Consider the following 18,262-nt stretch of genomic DNA (forward strand, 5'->3'; position numbering starts at 1 on the left):
CTTGACATTCTATTCAAGTCTGTTAAATGTTATTTGACATTTCATTTTTCAGTTACGGCAACATCTTTAACAGTTCTGTTGTAGAAGAAAGGTATTTTCACAACTTGACAGCTGCATAAGGGATCAGAAAAAAAAAGAAAGAGTCTTGCATTTGACCATCAGAAAACAGACTAGTGAGCACTTTATAACCATGTACAGATGATTTTGAGGTGACTTCCTCCTGTCAGTTTGTAGCAGTAGTGGTCAGTAGGTGATGCCTTGTGCCATTTTGCTCCTTGTGCTAGTTTTCCCTGGAGCAATCCACTCCAGACTGCCCTGGGCAGAATCTACCATACGTCCCCCAGATGCACTTCACCTCTTTGTGCCGAGCAGTATACAGAGGCCATTTGTAAAAATCCGGTAGATTGGAATAACTCTTTCTGTTCCAGGAGTTTTGGAAAAATATTGAGTAACATTATGTTGCTTTTTTTCCTGCTGGTGATCTGAGCACCACATAGAGGTTAGAAAACATTTATAAAAATACAGACTGTAGAAAGGCAGTTGATGTACGATGTGCACAGTTCTCAAGTTCATCCCAGAGTGGCTTCTTACCATGCTACCATTTTAAAATTAAAGGAATGCATCTGGATTTCTTCTGTCCAGGAAAATCCAGCTCCATCCCAACACGCATCCGAGTGCAGCGTATGGGCCTCAGTTATTACATGGAAATGGACAAGAAAAGACCCAAACTACCATCAGATAGGCTTTGCAGTTTCAGCCCTCGTGCTGAAAAGGAAAGGTGTGCTTATTGATGCATTGTGGCCACCATTTGCTCTGAGCAAGAGTCCATTCCTGCAGCAGCCAGGTGGTCCACCAACAGTCTGGCTTGCCTTGCTGCAAGAAGAAATTCCCTATGGTCATGCCGAGGCTTCAATGTATTCACTTTTTGGTGCTGCTACCCTCAAGTACTCTGGGTTTTCTGCTGCGGGAACTTTCAAGAGACCATTAGGTTTGGTTTCCTTCGGTAAGAAGTCCTGCTGGTAGTCAGGATTGTCCAGATTTATTTGGTGGTTGCCTGCCTGGATCCAGTACGGAGAACTCTCAAAGACTGTTTTGGCCAGTGGAGACTGGTTGGTGTTGAGATACTCAGGGTTGTCCACAGCTGTACTGTGTGAAATCTGGTAGCTGGAGTCCGTGGGGACCTTGGAGTTCGCTGTGAGCGAGAAGTTGTTGTAGATTGGATTCTGGACTGCTGAGGCAGAGGATTTCTTGGGCACCAACTGGTTTACATACTCTGGAATAAAAAGAAAATAAAAACGAGAAGGAATGAAAATGAGGACATATAACTGATGCAGCCATTTGCATCATTTGAGGTGTAGTTTCAACCCAACTACCACAGGTTGTTCACATACAGCACCTCACTGAACTGCCCAAAGCAGAAGAGATGGCAGAGACTGCTGTGCTGTGGCACCAAACATCCCACCCTGAAGTTCACCTTCAGGAATTCAGTCTGCAAAGCAGCAGAAAGATTGAAATAGCTACTGCTGATTTTAGTGATGTGTGGGTGGTTAGGTCCCAGATACTGTTCTGAAACTGCAGGAAGGGAGCTTGGCTGCTGGAAGCTGTTTCCCTAGAAAAATGTTTAGAGATGAGGAAAGTGCCCAGAGAATACAGGACTGGCAGTATCAGAGATGCCACATCTCACTTAAAGGTCATGCCCTGCAGGGTCTTTCACCTTTTTTAGCTGTGCTGTATGCTTGGAAGGGTTGGTTGGGTTTTTTTAAGGACACAAAGCATCATGGCTGAATAGCCCAGCACCAGCTCCCTTGGTGCTCACTGGCTTGCTCTCTGCTGTAAGTCCACATGAAACGCTGAGCTACCTTCTGTGTGGCAACATCTGAAAGCAGGGAAACTGCCAGAAAGCTGCTTATATGGTTGAAATGGTTTAAGGGGTGAAACTTGTGGTTTAAAGGGTATTTTCTGAAGTGCAGGGGTGGTAGAAAGCTTTGAACTCCCCAGCCAGATGGCACACGTGGCAAACATGAGAACCTGGCTCATGAAGGAGCCGAAATGAGAGGTGGCCAAAAACAGCAACAAAAAAATCTAGGAAAGGGATATGTGCACACATTTCCACTCCCAACCAACTACCAAGCCAAAACTGGTAGGAAGCATTTGGATTTCTTTCTTTCTACAAAAAAAAAAAAAAAAAGGAAGAATAACTGTAATATTTGCAACCAAACAGCTTTTGAATGAGTGGTTGTGGGATGGAAAGATAGGAGAGGTACTCACCTGGGGCTGGCAGGAAGCCATCATCTATGCTGTCCTCCAAGAAGGCGCCTGTTGGGTCTGAGCTATACCTCTGGACAAAGCTGTCTTCCCTTACAGGGTGCCCCTGCTGGGGTGGAAGTAGAGAAAATCAGTATTAAAACAACACTTTTGTAGCAGTTGATCCACATAGAAGAAATTGCTCCTTTTTTAAGGGTCATCCCACTTACCCCGTTCCTATCAATGCAGGTTGTAGCAGAGTTGTTGCTGGTAGCACTCTTAAAAAGAAAGAAAATACAGACATTATGGGAAGCAGTTCACTCTTAAAATTGCTTGTTGTGTTTCCAGAGAGGAAATGAACATACCAATGAACTCAAGAGAGGAGTGCGGGATGTTGAGGGGCTGTTGAAGAAGCCCTGGTGTGGCACGAGATACTCATCTGCATCCACTATATCTTCCATGTCCTCCTCCTCCATCAGGGTGCGATAAAACTTGGAATCTGTAGGACTGGGCAGGTGCATCCTGTCGTCTCCCTGTGAGGCAAATCAGCATGAGAGATGACTCACAGACTCCCTTCAAGGCCTCATTATCCCTTTCTCTGAGAGACAAAGTCATTTAGGAAGAGTAAAATCTGCTACATTTAGCAATGTAAAATCTTGATCTGTGTGTTTAAGCAAATGTACTGAGAGTTTAGGGGAATTTGGGGCTGCAATCTCTGTCCATGCTGCTGTAAAATATCCACGTTTTGAAGAGGATCAAACTCTCCTCTAAAGACTGCAGCATATGGTCTGTTACTGGTCCTAGACTGGGGACCAGTACGAAGAAAATAGTAACTGGTCTTGAAATTCTGTTGCGGTTCTAGCTGAATGTGTTAAGACCTGGAAAGCAACGGTAAATCTGGCCTTATGTTACCCACCATTGTATGTTTTCACATACATCACTAATAATTTGAGGCCTCGTAATAAATGCCACCAGACACCTTCCTACCAGTGGTTTTAGTACCTGTATAACCAGATAGCGTGGGGGGTCACGGGCCATTTTTGAGAACTCTGCTATCAGTTCGCGGAACTTGGGCCGGCTGTCGGCATCGATCATCCAGCCTGCAGGGATGACAGAGAAAGCAACAGGAAAATTAAGGTTTTCTTCCTGATCAAACATAGAGATTAAACCAAAATGGGACAATGAAAGGAAGAGCACAACACAGACTCTTAAGGATTGACCCGCAAGGGACTACTGTAAAAAGCTAATTCACCAACCACTGCTGGGAATGTCAGCATTTAAAATGCAGATCTTGGCAGTTTTGGGAAGAATGAAGGGGGTAATAAAAGCCCTTGTTGGAAAAGCCCCAGGCTGAGCCTGTCTCCTGTCAGCTCAGGCAGGCAGGTCCCACCTGAGTAATCACAACACATCAGTCCTGAGGATACCAAACTGGTGGCCAGCCTGGATAGGTCCAACTTGGGCTGTTCTGAAAAAGCTCTTGAAGGAGGCGAGGCAAACTAACTTCAGGGAGTGCCTGCAGATGCATGGTGATTTGACCATCTAGTCCTCAGTGCACTGCTTTATGAAATCCTGGGAAGCCTAAAGCAGAAGCTACCCTCCTTATCATGTCTTCTAAAATTCAAAACATCCCCACTGGGGACCTTGTGAAAGATTAACCATATCCAAGCTGTATTTAATTAGTAAACGGACTTCGACAAAAAGAAAGTCCTACAGCTTAGTGTGGATCAATGCTAGAAGTTGCTTTGAATACAGATATTGGTGGTTTAACATGTGAGATTACTTAGGAAACCCACACTTTCTGTTATCAAGTAACAGATGAGCTGATGTAGAGACTCTTGCGTTCAAAATTTAAAATGTGAAAGGTTAACCTCAGTGTGTCTGCAGGAACTCATAAGAAACAGCCTGTCCTAATGCAGAAATGAAGAGATAATATGCCATCTGAAATCTGCATTAGACAAAATCTCCTCATTGCCAGTGACTTTTTACCACACTAGAAATAGGATCCCCTGCGAATTCAAAAATAAAACCTTTTTGATTTTAGACAGAGTGGATCATTTGGGAGTTTGCTGCTGTTGTGAAAGTAGCATCTGCTGTTTCTAAATTTATCTGTGAGTTGCATGTTTAAATACAGCTCCTTAATTAAAAAAAAAAAAAAGACAAAAAAAAAGATTGAAACTGTTGTGCCGTAACTTGGAACATTTCAGTTTATATTCCCAGCTTATAAAAGAGAAGACTGGGAATCCTGAATTCCTTTAGACAAAATGGCACAGTTTCAACAAGGTCTGTGCTGCAGCCTGCAAACATGGGGTGATCAGAGCAGTGAAAGATGTACAACTGAGTCCTGTGGCTAAAGGAAGGCTCAAGCCTCAGATCTTTATGCTCTTGCCTTTAAATTCAGTGTGACAGTGTGAAAAGAGATGTTGACTCTCTACTGGTGGTGTTTTAAAAGCAACAGGTACCTGATGCCTGGAAAAACTGCCTGCTTTCTCCATCTTGACTGCCCAAAGGAAGGGCAATGGATGGATCTTTGAAAAGGTTCAGCCCCTGAGGACACTCTCTAGTGCAGAGCTTTCGAAGACCTGGGACATGGTTGCTGCAAGTGGGGATGTTGGCAGGGCTGAGGTGTCACAGCTGGGTTCAGCATCATCAAGGAGGAGTTTCCAGAGCACTGCTTTTGGGTCTGGGCACCTCCCAGGCTAGGTGCACGCATTTGGATCCTGTTGCTTCTCACTCTGGAGAGCACAAGACCCCAGGGTCTTCCTTTACAGTGCCTATACTGACAAGGTAACACTGTGACACTGCAGGAGTCTCCAGAAGTGCTGTGCTATGGGGTGTTCATGGTGATGTACCTCCTGTTTCAGGAACAGCTAGATTTTGCTCTAGTGAGAAGGTCTTAAATGCCACCTAGTGGGGCTTCTCATCAGCATCCTCACAGACACCACTGGTAGTGAGCAGGGATGCAGCACTCGTGGCCTAGAGAAGCACAGGAAGCAAGATAATAGTATGACATTTTAGCAGCTGATATAGATAGGAGTTTGGGGTTCAGAATCCTTTTGATGTGCCCTAACGATGACCAAACAGCACTTCAGAGACTCCCAGCCTCTGTGCTACTTTACAGCAACAGCTGTGTGCTGCCAAGGAGCCATGCAAAAATCAGATGAGGAACTCTGGATGCACATGTGCATCTGCCATTACAGTGGTCCCTGTGCTGACAGCACTCCTTCGGGAACAGGAGCACACGATCAGTGTGTGTGATTGAAGGGGGGACATATTACTGAACAAAGGGGGAGCCTGGAGAAGAAGGCAAGTATTCATTTGATTTTCTAGACATACAACACTGGAGTACCAAGTAAAGTGGGTGGTGTTATGCTCATTTCTATTGCCTGTTCATATCAGTGTAAAATAATTGACAGTATCAGCCAGTGTTGTGAATGGTGAAAAAACATCAGTTGACTGAATTAGCGACTAATGAAACCATATTTTGTGCTCCTAGCTAAAGCTCAAGGTGAGGGAACACACTCTGGTGTCACCACTCTTTTCACGTAACCCTATTTGTGTGCGATCACCAAGAACACAGCCTATACAAATGTGATGTAACAAAGGCAATTGTGCCAGTTATTCAACTTAGGTGAGCACCCACATCCCCAAATGGGAACTCACATTTGACCATGATCATGTACACGTCGATGGTACAGATGGGGGGCTGGGGCAAACGCTCGCCCTTCTCCAAGACAGAGGAGATTTCACTGGCAGGGATCCCTTCATATGGCTTGGACCCAAATGTCATCAGCTCCCAAACTGTTACACCTGCAGGTGGGAAAAGAGGAGGGTGAGAAAGGTTTTGCTGGGAGCCAGGGTGCTTTGCCTGGGTGCAGAGAGGTGGTGAGTGGAGAGGGCCTTCCCAGAGGCACTGCATGGCCAGAGCTGCACCCAGGAGAAGCATTTTCTGCCAATGTTTTGAATAGAGGCAAATTAATGAGACAGCGTTGAATTAATCCTGATTTTCTTTTGTTTGTTTTTTTTTGGGGGGGGGTGGTATTTTGGTGGTGTTTTGTTTATTTTTTTAATCTCAGGTAGTATGTCAGAGTTGAACATTGCACAAAATTCCCAGCTCCGTAGAAAGGAGATGCAAGTTACCAGCTCCTGACTCCAACCCAGCAAGTGGTTTCAAAAATGGAAGTTGCATTTTTGTTTGAAAAAAAATCTCTTTGGAGACAAACGAGAGCAGTTTTTGAAAGATGTGTAAACAGACTGCTTCAGTGTTGTTTGCTGACATACCATGTATTCTTGTGATGTAGCTGTTGTGATTGCCTGGTAGCTTAGGATACAAAACAAGATTTTGGATGCCAAGATACATCAACGGATTAAAAGGACCAGAGGCTGTACTTTTTCTAAAGGACACAGGCACTGACCATCTGCAATAAATATTTTCCAGGAACATAAGGGCCCACATGAAGTGGAAATTTTGGAATACGTTGTTTTGAAACAGTCCCCTTTCTGCTCCTTTCTTTCAAGTTGGCTTACAAACTATACCAAATAGATATTAAATTTCTAAGGAGGTTGTCACTTTGCTTCCCTTTTAGCATTTTCTTTCAACACCAGGACAGCAAAAACATTTTAGGCTACACCTGATTTACACTGACAGTGACCAACTGATGGTTTTAAGACCTATCTCTAGTTATGTGGCTTTATTGTTAGCCCATTTAGATTTCATGTAAAGTTGCTGAAGAAAAGCATCAGCAGAACTTCAGCAGATGGAGCCGCACTACCCTTTTAGCAGAGGGCTCATCATCTGAAAAACACATTCTGCAAAACATCCTCACTAGCATGCAATTTTTTGGGAATTTTACTTTATTGAATAGCTGATTTGGGCCCATTGCTTATGTTTAATCTTTCAGTCTTCTCATACTAGGAAGAAATAAGGTCTGTGTAGAGTCACTAGCAAATCATACAATTTTCCAACCCATGTGCAGTATTTATAAATGAGTTTAGACTCACCGTAACTCCAGACATCACTTTGATGAGTGTAAATCCGGTGTAAAATTGACTCCAAGGCCATCCATTTAATAGGAACCTAGGAAAATTCACAAATAAGCCTTAATACTTATTGGCTTAATGTAAGTGTGATGCAAAATTTATCAGCGATATTTACCACCAGGTGGGGTTTAAATCAATAGTTTGGTTGCAGAAGATAAAAAAACAATCAACAAACAACCCAACTATCTGAGTGGTAGAGCTGGCAACTTTTGAGTCCCCTTTTATTATTTTCATTTACTTTGTCAAACCTGGAAACCTGTGCAATATTAGGCATATTAGAAACACCTCTTAAAATTAACTTTACAATATTTTGTACATTCAAATCACTATTTTTTTTCACCATCTCCTGTCACAACAGGACACAGATCTCAGACTGTATGACAAAAGACTGATCTGCACTCATATGGTTTCCATTTATGATCTCCACAATATTTGCAAGCAGCTTCTCCTCAGTTTCTCAGCAGGAGACATTCCCTCCATCAGCACGTAGTACAACACCAAGGCATGTTGAACCAAGTCTGACAGGTCTTTCTTCTGCTATAAATATACAGCACTCTCTCTCTCTTAATAAACTGCACAGTGTTATTGGTGTTGGCTGCACTGATTAATTCAGCCCGTGCTTTTTTTTTTAATGTGTTGGGTTTTTTTTTTTTAATAATCTTGCTTTTTCCCAGACATTCTGGGTGGGAATTTCAAAAGCATTTGCTGCTCAGCTACCTCCTCTCCCACTGCAGTCCCACTGAACTGATGTTGCTTCGGCTGGTTTCAGAGGACTCCCACAGGCTTCAAAGGCAGCACGCTGAGACAGCAGCTGAGCACTTTGAAAAACCCACTCTCTTCCCCCCCCCTCCTGTGTTTAAGGCTCCGTGTGCAAGCACAAACACGGATGAACACACGGTGGTTCACTCCTCCCGTGCACCTTACCTTGCCTCCCTCAGCGTGATACTCCTTCTCGTCAGCACCAAGCAGCTTGGCCAGCCCAAAGTCTGTGATTTTCACGTGTTGAGGAGTCTTAACCAGGACGTTCCTGGCAGCCAGGTCACGGTGCACCAGGCGACGCTCCTCCAAATAGTTCATCCCCTGCAATATGACAGGCCATGGGTGGGCACCATGTGCTTTGGGCTTGGATGTGCAGACGAGTTACAAAAAGTCAGCTGCTCTGTGGCAACTGCGTGCACACCACCACAAGCACAGGGTGACTTACAACCCTTCAGAAACGGGCTGGCTGCTTAGATTTACGTGATACTCGTTGCAGAGTAAGGATGTACACTTGCATAGTTACAAGAAGTAACCATTACCCTCCAGGAACCTTTTTGTGGGTCCCTGTGCCAGTGGAATCATGGAGAGAAAAGGGTCAGTAGAAGGAATAGTAGGGGATGCGGTTCCTTTGGGATTTAGTTCAGTGGCTATAAAATGGGGATAGGATTTGCAAATAAGGAGGCAAACCCAAAAAGCTGTGTTTGTGCAAGCCCAGCGACTTCAGGAGGGCACCGTGCAGAATGTAACTGTCACCTTCCACACTCACACGGGCCAACCCTACAGAGAGTAAGAGTCCACACAAAAACAAATCCATCATTCAAAGTAGCAAATCCTGTGCCTCATTAAGAGTGCACCCTGCCTTCTCCCTGCTAACAATGAGGCAGCCCATAGCAAAGGTGAGAAAAGGAAATAAAAATTAAAAAAAAACAAAACAGCTTTTTGCCTGAGCTCAGAGATGCATGTTCTACTCTTTGAAAATGCAGGTTCTTCCAGCTCCACTGCCTCCCATGATCAGACTGGGTTTGCCAGAGCACACGTGCTTTTTTGGTACAACTGCCTCTTGTGGGAGAATATGCCTAATTGTGCCGGTTGGACTTTTAAGGTATGAATCTCACAGCTGCATTTCTGACCACAGAGATAATTCCCCCTTTCCCTCAACTCCAATCTCTTGGTGTACGGAATCAAGAACATCATGATTTCTAAGCTTCCTGCAAGATCCTTTCTGAAAACCTCAATTATTCCCAGTTGATTGGCTTTTGCTGGCTGCAGCTCAAGCATTTGTATTTTTATGAAGAGAGCATTAATAAAGTACTTCTAACCTACCAAGTTAACACCAAAATGATTGTGTTGATGTGATGACACAGCACTGGAGGGAATAATTCGCTTCCAGCCTCCACCCCCCTTCCTAAGCCCACTGCTAACCTGGACCACCATCGAATCCCCTGACCAAGTCCCTGGGCAGAACTTCACCCAAGCGCTGCTACTGTTGCCAAAACAAACCACTCAAACAAACTGGCTTCATGCCACTAAGAGTGTGCATTTACTTACACAAACAGCTCTTGAGCCAGCAGAGCTCTTGAAACACAAAATCTTGAGCTGGCAACAGAAAGCAGGCTATCTTAAAAAAAATATATTTAAAATCACATAATCTAGCCCCAACGGGACAAAAAATTTCCTGCTAAACTTGTCTTGCTGCAGCAACTTAGTATGACTCAAAGCTGCTGAAAGGCAGAATATTGGTTTCACACCAAGCTGTTTCAGACACTGATAGCTATAAGACTTGTGCACATGCATAACTATACACCAAAGATGCTGAACTGCCTGTCTAGAATGTTCAGCAGATCTATAATTGTGTGCAGGCCTGGGGTTTAAGCCATTTCTCATCATTAAGTGTGAGACCAATGTGTTCAAAGAGCTCCTTCACAGTGTTTCTGCACATGGAGTGTCTGTGCTCTGTCATAACATCTTGTCTGAAACACAGGATTCCATACTTCAGTAAAAGACAATGTTTGTAAAAGATGCAAAGAAAACTTATTTCAAAGCTGTGAAAACAGAAACAAAAAAAAGGCTTCCCAGGGAACTTGCATCCTGCTGGTTAGTTACCAGACATAAATATATTCCTTTCAATTTCTTCCTCCTGTGAAAGTACATTTTTGAAGGGTCACAGAATGTCCAAAAACCTAGCATGGCTTTTTCAGGGCAGCAACACCAAATACACTGGTGAGAAAAAGCTGTACGTGTGATTTACGAGCACTTTGAGTAGAACTTCAGTGCAGAGCAGCACAAAGGAGCACTCTGAAGGTCAGGCACTGCTGGAGAGGGTAGAGATTGCTATGGGCAAGTGTTGAACCAACATGAAAAAAATCAAACAGAAGCTAACAATTGTGAATGGCAACCTTTTGGGCAAGTGATGCCCCAAGGATCAATTTGGGGACGGATTTTCCCACCTTAAAAATTAATGAGAAGGAGGAAAAGGGAAATGTGGCCTCCAGCTCATCATCCAAAGGGACTTAAGCCAGGACAGAGCAGTAATTGATTTGAACAAGAGAGCAAAGGAGTCAGTAAAAGGCAGTTCACATCCCAGGTGGATGCATAAATTAAAATTCACTTGCTGTGGAGCACGCTGTAAAAAAGTACACACACTGAGATGAAATATGGGCTCTGTATACTTTTGGTGAATACATTTCTGAGGTCCTCAGCATATTTCCTGAAAGCAAACCACAACCAGGTGAGCCTGGGATGTATTCAAGGTCTCCAGGGACCGATAAGGCTGTAAGTGTGTGGTTAGCTTGCAGAGTATCATTCCTGAAATACGCTCCATTTAAAGCAGCCAGGCTTATGTGGACATTGCCACCTCATACGACAAATCTCCAACAAAATGCAGTGATTTTTTTTGCTGCTTTTGCTCCATCCTTCCATATTTTCAAATGGCTAGCCACCTTTCAAGCATGGCGTATTGCTGCTAAGGGTGAGAGGCTGCATTTCAGTCTGCTTTGCTGCTCCTCTCTTTGTCAAACACGGCCAGGTGTGATAAGAAGCCTGTTTTTTTGGCACCACAGCCCTTGCAATGAGATTACAGGCACCAGCTCAGTGCATGTAAATTGCAGAACAGCCCTGGGGTGCCTGAAGGTCTTTCGGTCACAGCCAGCCTGCACTAGAATGGAGCTGGTATTTATTAATCAGCAGATTGGATCCCCAGGCCTCAAGAGATTTCAGCCTGAAAAGCCAGGGTCATTCTCTGAGGCACACAAGGACAATATCACTGTTTGCCTTGTGGCACAGCCCAAAGAAATCCCAAATGGAAGCAGTTCTTTGGCATGGCAATTGCCAAATCCTACTCCCTTCCCCTGCCACAGTTTTGTTGCATCACGTTACTGTCTCATTGCAGGGTGTTTGGTTTGGACATAAATGCCTTGGTGACAATATTACACTGTCTAAGAGCGTTTTGAAGAACAGTTGAGGTTTGCACAGCAGCTTGAAAATGGTAAATTCTTGAAGGCTAAGTAGCCACTTGCTATTAGGTGTGAGGTATCTAGGAACTACATGGTGAACAACAAAGCCTTACAGAGACAAGTAAGTAAACAAACACATGACGCACAGTCAGGTCTTTGTGTTGGAGCCTGAGTTTTAGCTGACCTGGCGGTGTGCTGGTCTGCTTACCTTTGCAATCTGCACACACCAGTTGAGAAGGTACTGGGAGCCGATGTTGTCCTTGTGCTCGCGGATGTAGTCAAGGAGGCAGCCATAGGGCATCAGCTGCGTGATGAGCTGAACAGTAGAAGTGAGGCAGATTCCCAACAAGCGGCACACATGAGGATTGTCAACACTAGCCATCACGTAAGCTTCCTGAGGAGAAAGGGGGGGAAAAAAAAAAAGGAATATGAAGCACTCCCTTTGGCATGACAGAAAAGTTTGGAGGCTGTACAAAGTAAGTTGGTCTTCCAAGAGGTTGCTAAAATACAATATGCAAACTCCTTCTCCCATGTCATCTGGAAAATACTTGCACTTCCCACTCTGTGGACTGAGTTTTTTCCACTCAATGGAGGATCCAGATTTCCTCCAGATAGGAGGAACTAAAAAATTGAGCATCAATAGGAAGCTGAAGGGATTTCATCACTTGGAGCACTTGATTGCAAGGGCAATACATATTCTGAACATGTGTCATGTGGCTTTATTTTCTCCACAAATGTTTTCACAAAACTGTCCGGAAATCAGTGCTTTTGAGAACTCTGTCCCTCTGTGAGGGTTAGTACTAACCCAGAAAGCCAAAACTGTCACCTAGGATGATACTGACAGTTCTTCAGTCCGTGTCAAACCAAACAGGTCAATAATCACCTCTTTAGAAGTCTGAATACATGTCTTAGTTTAACCAACACTGGTGAAAATATTGTCCCCACCTGGAAAAGCTGTTTTAGATCCATATAGCAATGCAAATTATACCAGGAAAGTATGTATAACATGGGAGCCTAAGCATGATAACCCCTTTGGTCAGCTAGAGTTTTGGGTCTGAGTTTCATAAATACATGGAAAACTCTTCTTTCTGGGTACACCCTGTGTAGCTTGAAGTACCTACCTAAGGTACCCAAGGCACCTTATGGTACCCAAGGCACTTCAGAGTCTGGTGCTATACACTTCAGAAACAATGAATACATCCTTTAACACTCCTGATTTCATGGTTTTTGCATGCAAAAATTACTTACAGATTTAAATTTGAGACCTATATTTATACTGACATTCACTGTCGAGTGCACGCTCAAAGAATGGATTCCAATGGGGGGACTAAATTAGAAGTTGTCTTTATTTAAATTAACTTTGTGTCTTGATTTACACTATTTCACTTTTAGACATTTTTAAAGCAATTTGATTGAAAACCAACACAATGGGAAGTAAAGGGGAATTTTGCCATGCAGCCAGCTTTTAGGTCAGCACCACAACTCGGCACCTGGAGTGACACCAACTAATCATCCCTTGGCAATTCAACACTAGGCTAGCAGCCCCTCAAAACCTAAAATACCAGCCAGACCACTCTTGTGGCAGGGAAGGAAGGAAATGTGCACTTTCTAAGAGCTTAAGAAATGAAATACCATAGCACTTTACTCATCATCTAACAAGCTTTCCACAAATGTCACATAGCTGCATAGCTGGTAAGAATGATTATTAAACAAAGTTATTAAAGTAATGACGTTCCAGAATAAGCAACCCCAATTCTTAAGCAATACTTTCTGGCCTTGCTGTTGTTGTTTGAGGTGTCAGCCTAAGCAAAACATGATGTAATGCACTTTTCTTCTGAAGTGCTAATTCCGCATTTGGTGTTCTTGTTTTGGAGACTCTGGGATTAAAGGGGCAGACAGGTTAAAGAGGATCTCTGGCAGAACTGGCTAAGGGCTCCTCAACCTACTGCAGGATGTGGGCAAGGTATTGAAAAACAACCCTCTGTCAAGGCTAACACTGACTCCATACACTAGCCCCAGGGAAAGTGAAAGCAAGAGTACAGTGTGTTCTTCAATTACATATATATTTGTGGCAGCTTTTTTTGAAGTCAGAGTGGTCAGGGTTGGAAGAGACATCTGAAGATCACCTAGTTCAACCCTCTCTGATGGAGCAGAAATGACTAAAGTAGATCACACAGAAACACGCCCAGGCAGGTTTTGGATGCCTCCAGAGAAGAAGACTCTCTGGGCAGCCTGTTCCAGTGCTCTGTTACCCTTGCAGTAAAGAAGTTTTTCCTTAGGTTTAGCTTGAACCTCCGGAGCTCCAGCTTGTGCCCATTGCCCCTTTTCCTGTCATTGGATGTCACAGAGAACCTTGTGAATCCACTATACAATGCTCAGATGCCCAAAGAGACCAAAACATGTTAAATCTCCTTAGGCTTCCAAACGGAGCTGTCGTACTGATAAAGGATGTCTGTTCCTTGCTCTGCTTCCTGTTGGGATTCAGATCCATATTGTATTCATTTCAGCAGGGGGCGGGGAGGAAATCTGCAGAGTGGGAGCTGTTCTCACTGCCCATCTGCCACACAGACTGACCTGGGGGCTGAGAACTGGGATGGTGAAAGAGCAGGGCGGGCACTGGGGATACACAGCTCTCGGGGAGCACCCAAGCGTTGACGCTGCCTATTACATTTGATACTGCAAAGTCAAACAGGCCACTGCCTCCTTGCAGGGAGCAGAAGGGAGCTATTGTGCAGTCGTGGGTCCCTCTAAGTAGCCCAAGACATTAAAGTGGGCCTTTGTTTCAACTGTTTATCTTGGAAATCTCTGTGGGACGCTCTGACCTGCTCCAAGTATGCTTGGTATTCAACAACAATCTTCTGAATTAGCCCTACCCTAACAAAGCCAGCAAGAGCTCGCCTGGACTGCACGAGCTGAAGCTGCTGTGCTTGTTCTATACCCAGCGTGTTTCTGTAAGACAAATCATCTTGAATGGGACATTACTATCTCTGAGGTTTCAGTGACCGTGAAAAGTTGCTTGTGTAGCAAAAACCTGTTTTGGGAGAAGCTTCTGGAGCCACCCCTCTGACTCTTTTCACTGGCTTTCTGGGTTGTTTTAAAATTTCAAGACATCTGAAGATCACCTAGTTCAACCCTCTCTGATGGAGCAGAAATGACTGAAGTAGATCACACAGAAACACGCCCAGGCAGGTTTTGGATGCCTCCAGAGAAGAAGACTCTCTGGGCAGCCTGTTCCAGTGCTCTGTTACCCTTGCAGTAAAGAAGTTTTTCCTTAGGTTTAGCTTGAACCTCCGGAGCTCCAGCTTGTGCCCATTGCCCCTTTTCCTGTCATTGGATGTCACAGAGAACCTTGTGAATCCACTATACAATGCTCAGATGCCCAAAGAGACCAAAACATGTTAAATCTCCTTAGGCTTCCAAACGGAGCTGTCGTACTGATAAAGGATGTCTGTTCCTTGCTCTGCTTCCTGTTGGGATTCAGATCCATATCGTATTCATTTCAGCAGAGGGCGGGGAGGAAATCTGCAGAGTGGGAGCTGTTCTCACTGCCCATCTGCCACACAGACTGACCTGGGGGCTGAGAACTGGGATGGTGAAAGAGCAGGGCGGGCACTGGGGATACACAGCTCTCGGGGAGCACCCAAGCGTTGACGCTGCCTATTACATTTGATACTGCAAAGTCAAACAGGCCACTGCCTCCTTGCAGGGAGCAGAAGGGAGCTATTGTGCAGTCGTGGGTCCCTCTAAGTAGCCCAAGACATTAAAGTGGGCCTTTGTTTCAACTGTTTATCTTGGAAATCTCTGTGGGACGCTCTGACCTGCTCCAAGTATGCTTGGTATTCAACAACAATCTTCTGAATTAGCCCTACCCTAACAAAGCCAGCAAGAGCTCGCCTGGACTGCACGAGCTGAAGCTGCTGTGCTTGTTCTATACCCAGCGTGTTTCTGTAAGACAAATCATCTTGAATGGGACATTACTATCTCTGAGGTTTCAGTGACCGTGAAAAGTTGCTTGTGTAGCAAAAACCTGTTTTGGGAGAAGCTTCTGGAGCCACCCCTCTGACTCTTTTCACTGGCTTTCTGGGTTGTTTTAAAATTTCATCTGAAATTTAGAGCGAATTCCATTGCAGCCCATCTGCAGGCAGGTGAGGGGCAGGGACCAGGGCCACACAGGTGGAGGAACTGGGGAAGGGCTGAGACTGGCCCAGAGTTTAATTAAACTCAAATCAGGATGGATATTGCTTTGTGTGTGGATTCTAAGATGGACCACCTACTCTTCTGCATTGCTGCACTACATGTATCAAATGATAACACAAGATCTGTTGAAGTAAAGTACTGGAACACTGTTTAGTCAGGGTGATTGGACAAACCCAGTGTGCTTTATTATCATCAGTAGCACAGGTAGGTTTGTTCACAACCATTCATCCTTACACTTCTCACTTCACCAGCTTGAACCACGTGAAATAAGTCTTCCTACCTGAGGTGTCATTTGCTGTCAGAAGCTGGATTATTATTTTTAAAAATAAATTTCCTGCTAAAGTGATTCAATCCCTACCAAAATAAAAAAAAATTCCAGATTTTTCCCTATGACTGAAGGACCATCATGCAAACAAGCTGTCCCAAGCTGTGGACCTGAACTTCACTGGTCCATTTGGGATGCAGCAGGGACACGTGCCCAGTCCTGGCAAACGAGCACTTGACAGATGAGTCCCTGCAAAGCCAGGCTTCCAATCTCCACTTCCTAGAGGCACACTCACAGGGGTATATGAAGATAAAGCTTAGAGACTTCATCTGTACCAAATACGTTGTTAGGGGCATCCCTGGGCTGACTGGTCCTCCAGGGTGACCCAACAGGCTCCAGCTCAGGGAGGGCTGAACACGACACAAACACACTTGTAGTCACTGAGACTGAACCACAGCACAGAAAAGCTGAACTGAACACATGCTGAGCAGAGTGCTCTTCTCTGTACTCCAAGTGTTGCTTTCCTCATTGTAAGTATACATCCTTGGTGCTTTGTGTCGTGTGGCTTCAGATCTAGCAATACAGTTCAGATTTTTAGCTATTTCAAGTTCAGGGAATCATGTACTTAGGATTCTGGCTCACCAGTTGTAAACTCACACATGTATAAACTCCTGAAACAGTGTCTCATACCCTTCTCCTTGTTTCCTGAACTGATGAGCTACATCCAAGCAAAAGAATAAAATTCCCAGTTCACCTTCAGGAAGCAAGATAATTTCTTGCTTTACAGGGCAGAGAAATCAGACAGCTGGGATATTTTTTCCTTATGGATTTATAGTTAATTAAATCCTATGTAACCAAGCAACTAGCTTATGACAATCTGCAATGTCAGGATTCAAAAACCATTATATATGTTGTTTGGTTTTGTTATTGGTTTTAGTTCTACTGCCACAATGGCAATGAATTCCACAGTTCTAAGGCCCAAAACATTGTAATAAAGAAAACAGAATTAGCTTTTAGTGTATGGTCCTGACCTCTCCTTAGGTGCTACTCCAAGAGTGTAACATAACTCTTTGGACTGTGAGCTAGGGCTTTATAGAAGACAAAAAAGCACTTCTATTTGGATAATGCAATTCGGGATGCAAAAATATTTATTTTCACCCACAATTCTGAAATCCCTTTAGTTGCTAAGAGAGGAAAATCCTCAGACCACAGACAACTTGACAAAACAAACATGAAAACTTACATCAAGTATTTCCTTGTTGGCTTTTGGTGATGTAGCCTCCCTCAACTCTTTAATAGCGACAGGAATTTTAACCTTCTCCCCTTCTGGGATCCAGAGTCCCTACCAAAAAGAAGTACAAAGAGTTATTCAGTCTCATATCTGACAGGTTAATTCTCACAATTACATACACATTTTACAACTTCTGAGCAGACTTAAATATTCTGAGCAATGGAAAGGACAAATATGCAAAAAAGAAGTGTTTAGTACGTGTTAACAAAATCCTGCTAATGGAGTGAGTGGTATTTCTCTTTTAGTCACCTCTACCTTATTTTTTAAAAAAACTATGTTCATTATTGTCCATGTATGGCCCAAGAGATGCATCTGCATCTTTTGCAGATGGAAATCTGATTAATTAGCACATCACAGCAACTGCATGTGAAACACCTTGCCTCTTCCAATTCAGAAATCGTGAGAGGAAAAGAATTGGCATTTTCTCATGAAAACAAGATAGCACCTATACTATCAAATCAGTGCTAAACATATGCAGTGGCAGGGGTAGGTCTATATCTGACCAGGTCAGTGCTTTACATCTATAATGCCAGGAGGCCATTTAGGTGGCAGGTGAACAGCACAGTACTGTGAGGACACTGTTGGAAGTACCCAGCAACATAGGTGCCTCTTTTCAGAGGTCAGTGGGATTTGTGCCCTTGGAGGCCCTAGCCACAGCTTGCAGCCTGCTTCAGAATATAGAGTGTTACAAAGAGATATATGAATCTACAGTTTATATCTTACTGGCAAAGTCTGAAACAGATATATCCTGAATAAAAAGAGAAGCACATGAAAGTGAAAATTGGTGAGGAAGAAACACAGAGGATAAACAAACACCAAGAGAAATAACTGAAGGTGTGTAGACACTTCCACAGATCTGAGTCAGTTATAATGAAAGAGTGACTGAGAATTATAAAAACAAGGCCACAGAGAAAAATGGCTTAGTGCTGAGCTGACCCAAGTGCATTACTTTTTTCCCTTATATTCACCAGGTGTGTTGGGCTGTGGTAGTTTTTAAGTAGAGATCTTTATCCCCCA

At 43.9% G+C, this 18,262-nt stretch overlaps 1 protein-coding gene across 1 annotated transcript in view; it reads right to left on the minus strand.

Annotated features, from left to right (window-relative positions):
• Positions 1-804: 804 nt before the first annotated feature.
• EGFR (epidermal growth factor receptor) overlaps positions 805-18,262 on the minus strand; it is a 43,399-nt gene continuing 25,941 nt past the window's right edge. Inside the window, 10 exon segments of the mRNA XM_010002991.1 lie at positions 805-1,273; positions 2,269-2,374; positions 2,475-2,522; positions 2,610-2,777; positions 3,247-3,344; positions 5,905-6,051; positions 7,243-7,340; positions 8,228-8,361; positions 11,701-11,886; positions 17,198-17,296. Coding sequence (XP_010001293.1) covers positions 897-1,273; positions 2,269-2,374; positions 2,475-2,522; positions 2,610-2,777; positions 3,247-3,344; positions 5,905-6,051; positions 7,243-7,340; positions 8,228-8,361; positions 11,701-11,886; positions 17,198-17,296 — 1,461 coding nt within the window. The 3' untranslated portion in view covers positions 805-896.

The sequence above is a fragment of the Chaetura pelagica genome, unplaced genomic scaffold (assembly GCF_000747805.2).
Source record: "Chaetura pelagica isolate M959 unplaced genomic scaffold, ChaPel_1.0 scaffold117, whole genome shotgun sequence".
Classification (NCBI taxonomy): domain Eukaryota; kingdom Metazoa; phylum Chordata; class Aves; order Apodiformes; family Apodidae; genus Chaetura; species Chaetura pelagica.